Source organism: Frankliniella occidentalis, unplaced genomic scaffold (genome assembly GCF_000697945.3).
Source record: "Frankliniella occidentalis isolate FOCC.00 unplaced genomic scaffold, Focc_3.1 Scaffold28, whole genome shotgun sequence".
Lineage (NCBI taxonomy): Eukaryota > Metazoa > Arthropoda > Insecta > Thysanoptera > Thripidae > Frankliniella > Frankliniella occidentalis.
The window spans coordinates 1,052,719-1,060,269 of NW_026267158.1; the positions used below are offsets into that span (position 1 = coordinate 1,052,719).

Here is a 7,551-nt window from a genome sequence, read left to right on the forward strand (position 1 = left end):
TCCTCCACCCCTATCCCCCGACCAGCCGCGCGAGGGTAAGCTTTAGAGGACTCTATTTGTATCCACGCTTTGTGCATACATGCAGGCGTAGACGTCCATGATGGTATGGTACAAAGTTGGGTGGGGGTGTGGGGTAAAGGGGCCCGTTGCCTACTCTCCTCCTCCCCCCCCCCTTTTCGACGAAGGGTTAAAAGTACATGCAGTCATCCCCCTATCAAAAGCAGGTGCGCTCCCACGAATAAATGTCGCGGAAATCAGTCCGAGATTCATTTAAACCTTTTCTTTTAGGCGCCAACCATGGACCCAGGGCCTCCGATCTCAAGGCCCTCCGGCCCAGCACCCCTGCACTCAGCACTGTCGGGCTCAGCACCTCCGGGCGCAGTACCCACGGGCTCAGCACCTCCGGGCTCAGCACCTCCGGGCTCAGCACCTCCGGGCTCAGCACCTCCGGGCTCAGCACCTCCGGGCTCAGCACCTCCGGGCTCAACACCCCTGGGCTCAACACCCCTGGGCTCAGCACCCCTGGGCTCAGCACCCCTGGGCTCAGCACCCCCGGGCACAGCTCCCCCGGGCTCAGCACCCCAGGACTCAGCACCCCAGGACTCAGCTCCCCTTTGCTCAGCTCCCCCTTGCTCAGCTCCCCCTGGCTTAGATACCCCTGGCTCAGCTCCCTCGCTCTCAGCACCCCCGGACTTGGCACTCCCGGACTTAGCACTCCCGGACTCAACACCCCCGGACTCAGCACCCCCGGACTCAGCACCCACGGAGTCAGCTCCCAGCTGCATGATGACGCCTTCCTATGTAAGTTTCACGGCGGCCAGGTGGTGTGGTGAGGTGCATTTAGGCGGGGGGTCTACGCTTTTGGAATCTGACGACGCCTTATTGCTCTCTGGTAGAGAGGCCAGGTAGGCCAACCCGGCCGTACGATGGCATGCTTCGACGGCTCGTTTGCGTCCCCGCTCGCCTCCCCAGCTATCGCGTTTTAAGGCGTCCCCAGCACGCTTCACTTTAGGATAATTGCGTTTGTTGCATACCTGTCCGCATTATGCCGTATAGATATTTTGTTAATTTGAGGTTAATTTGTCGTGCGACTAACAGCAAAATAACCATTCATTTGTCCGCTTTCGTTCCTCTTCGTTCCACGTCGTCGCGGCTGGATTCGGGTCCGGGATTCATTTTCCCCTGTTTCCGTAACCTTGATTGTACTGGAGTGCAAGGTGAAAATACCTCCTTAAAATTCAATTGATTTCATCCTCTGCCCTCCGTTTTCACATGGGATTAGCGGTTTTCGTACATTTACCTCCTCAAAATGAGCAGGCGTCTTCGGTTCGGCCGGATACAGTCTCGCGCATAGTCCCCCGGCCGCCAGCCTAGGCTGAACGTAACTGGAATCGTCCTAGGCGCGGTTCAAGGTTCCGCTGCCAGAAAAAAAGGCGATGGACTACCGAAGCGCGGTGAGCGTAGGGCCAGCGCTGGCCGTGCGCCGTTCGCCCGCGTTCGCCTCGGTCGGTTTTGGCGATGGCGACTGTGCGCAGCTCTACCCTTCCCCGGTTAAACCGCGCAAGAGTCGTTATGTCCAAGATCAAGACCGCCAGGCGCGCTCTCAACCACTCTCCTCAAATGTACTTTCCCCAGATTCTAGCCCTGTGGTAATTTCTCTCGTCTCTCATTTCAGGCGCTGCGCCCGAGCCCACGACCTCCGCGGGCCCCCGCCACCCCAAGCGGAAGCGGGCCGCGAGCCGCAAGACGCGCAAAGAGGCAGAGCCGCAGAACGACGCCGTCCTCGGTAAGTTTCACGGCGGCGGCCAGAGGGCTCGTTCAGGTTTGCGTGCGGGTTGCCTACGCGCTCCGAGACTCAGGGCGCCATGGTCTCCTGTGGCCAACCCGCCGCTACGTCGGCATGCTCCGACGGCCCCACCGCGTCGGCCCGGCTTGGGGCCCGTCCGAAAGATCGGTCGGTTTGCGATCGGTCCGCGAGTAGGGTCGATGTACGGTCGGTTTCCTGGCCGTGACGAGACGCCCCTGTTCATTGCCAACCGGTCGGGACACTGCCACTAACACCGGCGACGACGCCGCGACGGCCGCGAATACCGTGAGCACCCCGCGAGCACCCCGCGAAACGACAAGCCGCGGGTCACGAGGTGACGGTGGAGTTGATTCGCGGGGGTGACTCGCGAGGATATCAGGACAAGGACAAACCCCCTGGACCAGCTGGTTCTGGGCGCCAGGAGCGGCTCGTCACTGACCGTACTCGCCGACCAATCGCAAACCAACCGATCTTTCGGACGGCCCCCCTCCCCCTTATGTCCGTAACTGCCCGCCCCACCCCGACTGTGCCTCTTCTACAGCCGACGCCGCGCCGCCGCCCGCTCCCGCTGGTGCCGCTGGAGCTCGCGGGGGTCAAGCACAGGGCCGAGAGGCGCCCCACCGCTGTGCGACCTGCGGGGCGGCCTTCAGGACGGCGGCCCTCCTCCGGGCCCACATGCGGACCCATGCCGCCGATGAACTGGATAGCGATGAACACTGCGGCGACAGTTATACGGGAAGTTCTGACCACCGTAGACACGCGAGCACTCACAAGGGTGATAGACCCTTCAGCTGCCTGACTTGCGGCAAACGTTTCGCTCGAAGTGACCACCTCCGTGGGCACATGAGGACTCACACGGGTGAGAAACCCTACATATGCCAGACTTGTGGGAAACGTTTCTCTCGTAGTGACCATCTCCGTGCACACACGAGGACTCACACAGGTGAGAAACCTTACAAGTGCCAGACTTGCGGCAAAAGGTTTTCTACCAGTGCCAATATCCGTGTGCACCTGAGGACTCACACAGGTGAGAAACCTTATGAATGCCTGAGTTGTGGCAAACGTTTCTCTCAAAATATCCACCTCAGTAATCATATCAGGACTCACACAGGTGATAGACCGTACAAATGCCAGACATGCGGCAAAGGGTGCTCTACCAGGACTCACACAGGTTAAAAACCTTATGAATGCCAGAGTTGTAGCAAATGTTTCTCTTGAAATAGCGACCTCGGTAGGCACATGAGGACTCACAAAGGTGAGAAACCTTATGAATGCCAGGGTTGTGGCAAAGGATTCAGTCAGAACGCCAGACTCAATGCACACATGAGGACACACACAGGTGAGAAACTCTATAAGTGTCAGACTTGCGGCAAAGGGTTTTCTCTACTTGCCAACGTCGGTAGACACATGATGACTCACACTGGTGATTGGTGATAGACCCTGTAATGGCCTATGGCTTGTGGCGCTTCTTTGTGGTGATTTGTCCTTTCTTTTTTTCTGGTCTACAGTACCCGTCCTAAATCCGGTACATTATAACAAATAAAGATGACTCAGATCACACACCATGTGTACTCATGCATTAAGACCGACCAAAACCAAACCCAATTAGTTAAAGTACTTTTAGAGTTAATTTAAGTTTTTGTTTTTATCAACCTCTGTGGTTTGCTTTTTTTTAAATCACTCTGTAATTATTTTTGTTTAGTGAATTATTTTGCTCCTTTGTTTTAGCAGTCATTTTGGCTTGATTGAATTTAATTACACTACGCTAATTGTAGTTCTGCCAATAAATCTGTATATAAACATACACTTCAAATAATCTATTGCGTGCTGCCCTGTGCAGATGAGACAGGATCCTAATCTAAGCTTTCACCTAGAAAATGGTATCTTTGTAACAAGGCTAAATGCGTTGCTTAAACACTATTTTTACCTCAAAAAAATACAATGATAATTGTCTTTGAATGAGGGCAAACTGCGTTAAAATAAAGTAAAAATTGCCTTCAATCAACTTAATTTCATTGAAAATAACGGAAAAGCCTCAAACCAAGGTGAATTAACTTGTATTTTTTTTAAAAAAAGAAAATTCCTTGGTTTAAGGCACGATGTAGAAACATTGTGTTTAAGGACACCATTTTCTGGTTGCAGACCAGAACTGGGCGGCATTTCTAACAGCTACACGATCTGCCCTCGAAACTGCCGGAGCCGGTCTCGTTGTAATAAAGCATTCCGGTAAAGCTGAAATGCAGCAAAATGCGGGGAAGAAGAAAACGGAAATCCCTATGCTTTAGCAGAGTGACTTCCGTTTTCTTGTTCTCTTCATTCTTCTGCATCTCAGCTTTACCGGAATGCTTTATTGTGCATTAGGGTTCTCCTTTCCCACGTAATCCGCCGGTGGTCTTCCTCCGACCGGCGCCAAGAATCCATTGGGCGTCACTCTAGATCTCCCGATCTCCCTCCGTCTGTTGCTTTGCTCTTCGCTACTCCGCTCGCCTCGCCACTTTTGAATCGTTTCGAACGTGACGGCCCCGGGCAGAGGACGCCGAGTCCTGGCCGTGAGGACGTGCAGGAGCGAGCTGACTTGTGACGCAAAATATTGGCGTCCTCTGATGAACGCCAAATCCTGTCGTTCAAAGACGCCAATATTTGGCGTTCTGAGAAGACGAACTCCAACCAGTTTTCAGCAGTGAACTGGCGCATGCATGCGTGGGCGCTCGCAAAATCAAGGCATGCTCAGACAGCCGCGTCTGCCCTGCTCGACAGATTCTGCTGAATCCGGGTCCGGGAATCCTTCCCCTCTTGTTATCCGTAAGCGACGTCCTGCTTGCGCTCACCTCCACGCTCTCCTTCAACCGTTCAATCTTAACGGTAACAGCACCTCTAGCAATCTGCACGCCTATGAACTGTGAAATATACGTGAGTGGCTGCGCTCCCAGAGGAAGTATTTTGCCCCGATTCTATCCTGTCACCTCTCCCTTCTCTTTTTTCAGGCGCCGCCCCCGTGGCCAGGACCCCCGAGCCCAGGAAGCGGAAGTTCAAGATCATCGAGACCAGCAGCAACTCCAAGGCGAGGGTTTCCGAGTCAAGGAAGACGCACAAGGGTCGGCACAAGGCGCCCGAGCTGCAGGACGACGCTTCCCCCTGTAAGTATCAGGGCGACCACCTGTACTGGTGCTGGCGCATCCTGGCGTGCTGGCGGGATACCGACGCGCTCAGAGCCTCAAGGCGCCATGATTGCTATCAGGAACAACAACCCGTCCTCTACCCTCCCGCTCGTCGCCATGTCCGACGGCTAGCCCGCGTCCGACCGGCTGGGTCCGGCCGGGTATAGGAGTCCTCTCTCCCTGTGTCACGTCATCTGCACACCCCTCGCCGGATGAGCGTTCACCTTTGACGCACTCCTCTCCGCGTCGTCGCCCTGGCTCGGTCAGGATCCGGGAGTCCTCCACCCCCTGGTATCAGATAACCTGCTCGGCTCCAGCTCACGTTCCACGCTCTCCCCTACAGCCGCCGCCGAGCCGCCGCCTGCTGGTACTGCTGCCCAAGACGGTGAGGACCGCGGCCAGCAGCAGGACGCTGCCGGGGAGGCGCCCCACTGCTGTGCGACCTGCGGGGCGGCCTTCAGGAGGGCGGCCCTGCTCCGGGCCCACATGCGGACCCATGCTGCCGATAAACTGGACAGCGGCGAACACTGTGGCGTCAGTCCAGCAAGCACTCGCACAGGTGACAGACCCTTCAACTGCCAGACTTGCGGGCAACGTTTCTCTCGAAGTGCCCACCTCCGTCAACACACAAGGACGCACACAGGTGAGAAACCCTATAAATGCCAGACTTGTGGCAAAAGATTCGCACAGGTTTCTACACTCAGAGCACACATGAGAACACACACGAAAGAGAGACCCTACAAATGCCAGACTTGCGGCAAAAGATTCGCCCAGTTTGCTACACTCAGTAGACACATGAGGACTCACACAGGTGAGAAACCTTATAAATGCCAGACTTGCGGCAAAAGATTCGCACATAGTGCTACACTCAGTGGACACTTGAGGACTCACACGGGTGATAGACCCCACAAATGCCAGACTTGCGGCAAAGGGTTCATTAAAAGTAGCATCCTACGTGTACACATTAGGATGCACACGGGAGAGAGACCGTACAATTGCCACACTTGTGGGAAAGGATTCATTCAAAGTTCCCTACTCCATATACACATGAGGACTCACACAGGTGAGAAACCATACGAGTGCCAGAGCTGCGGAAAAGGGTTTATTAGAGGTAGCATACTACGTGTACACATGAGAACACACACGAAAGAGAGACCCCACAAATGCCAGATTTGCGGCAAAGGATTCATTCAAAGTGGCCATCTCCAGTACCACACGAGGACTCACACAGGTGATAGACCCTACAAATGCCACACATGCGGCGAAGGATTCTTTATAAGTAGCACACTACGTGAACACATGAAAGCACACACAAAAGAGAAACCCTACAAATGGCACACTCGCGGCAAAGGATTGCTACCTAAACAAGAGTGTAAATCTCAGCGTTCTTATGAACAATAATCACCATGAATTGTAATAAGAAATATACTGGTTGAGTCTGGCCGTAACGAACCGAATTTATTCAAATAATGTTTTAATGTTGTTATTTTGTTATGTTGTTGTGTTGTTTTACATTAATGTTAGATTTTATTTTTGTTTAAATACTCGGTAATTGTTAGTATATTTTGAACTATTTTGCTTTTGCGTCGCCGTTTTAGCTTGAATGATTTTTATTGTTCTACATAACTGTAGCTTTTTCAATAAATCTGTCTAAAAAATAACAACCACTTCAAATAATTGAATTTCCGTGATGCCCTGTGCAGATGTGGTCCGACCCAATCCTAAGCTTAGCTTAAAGTTCCCGTCCTCTGACCGCCTCGATTGTGCGCGGCACATACATACTTCTTGTGCCTTTTGCATCTGGTGCAGTTTGCACGTTTCGATAGTGACGCGGCCCCGGGCAGGAGGCCGGGGGGTCCTTGTAAGAACTGGCGGGGCTAGTGCGTGTGTGTGTGTGTGAGAGAGAGAGAGAGAGGGCCTGCTTCGTGCAACCTTTCAACCTCAAATACCTGCAGTCATCCCGCTCATACACCCAGGAAAATGAAAAGTTGTAGCAGTCATCTCACGGTTCCTTTAGAGATAACCATAAAAAATGGTTGACATAATGATCCACCAGTAATAAGTGAAGTGAAGTGATGAAAACCGTATTCTTGGTTGATACACCTGTGCGTGCTGTTGTTGCATATACCATGGTTTATGGTTGTCCCTGCAGTAAGCATACGCTGGCTGCTACAAATTTTCATTTTTTGAGGTGTGCACTTAGCTGCGTCTTTTAAAGAAGTATTTTTTCCGTTTGTAGCAAGATTGTCATCTCTCCTTTGTGTTATTTCAGGCGCCGCCCCCGCACACAGGACCTCCGAGGCTAGGACGCCCGATCCCATGAACCCCGTGCTCAAGGCCTCCGCCGAGGCCAGCATCTCCGAGACCAGGATAGCCGCGGCCCCCCGCTTCTGCAAGCGGGCCGTGAGCCTCGAGACGTACAGGGAGACAGAGCCTCAGGACGACTTCTTCCCCTGTAAGTTCCACGGCGGCGGCCAGCTGGTGCATGCAGGCAGTGCAGGCGTGTTGCATACTCCGCTCTCCGGCGTCGGCCCGGCTGGAACGAGGTCCGAGAGTCCCTCGTCCCTGTTATCCGTGACCTACCCC

The 7,551-nt window shown here is 53.7% G+C and overlaps 2 protein-coding genes across 2 annotated transcripts in view; both read left to right on the forward strand.

Moving 5' to 3' along the window:
* Positions 1 to 297: 297 nt before the first annotated feature.
* The window catches only part of LOC127749064 (basic proline-rich protein-like), an 8,403-nt gene continuing 1,149 nt past the window's right edge, over positions 298 to 7,551 (forward strand). Inside the window, exons 1-4 of the mRNA XM_052265642.1 lie at positions 298 to 829; positions 1,676 to 1,786; positions 4,792 to 4,944; positions 7,238 to 7,420. Coding sequence (XP_052121602.1) covers positions 298 to 829; positions 1,676 to 1,786; positions 4,792 to 4,944; positions 7,238 to 7,420 — 979 coding nt within the window. The remainder of the gene's footprint in view (positions 830 to 1,675; positions 1,787 to 4,791; positions 4,945 to 7,237; positions 7,421 to 7,551) is intronic.
* LOC127749053 (zinc finger protein 239-like) lies at positions 2,370 to 3,739 on the forward strand. Its single transcript, XM_052265579.1, is given in 1 exon segment — positions 2,370 to 3,739. A coding segment is annotated over 1 exon segment (759 nt). The 5' UTR covers positions 2,370 to 2,482; the 3' UTR covers positions 3,242 to 3,739.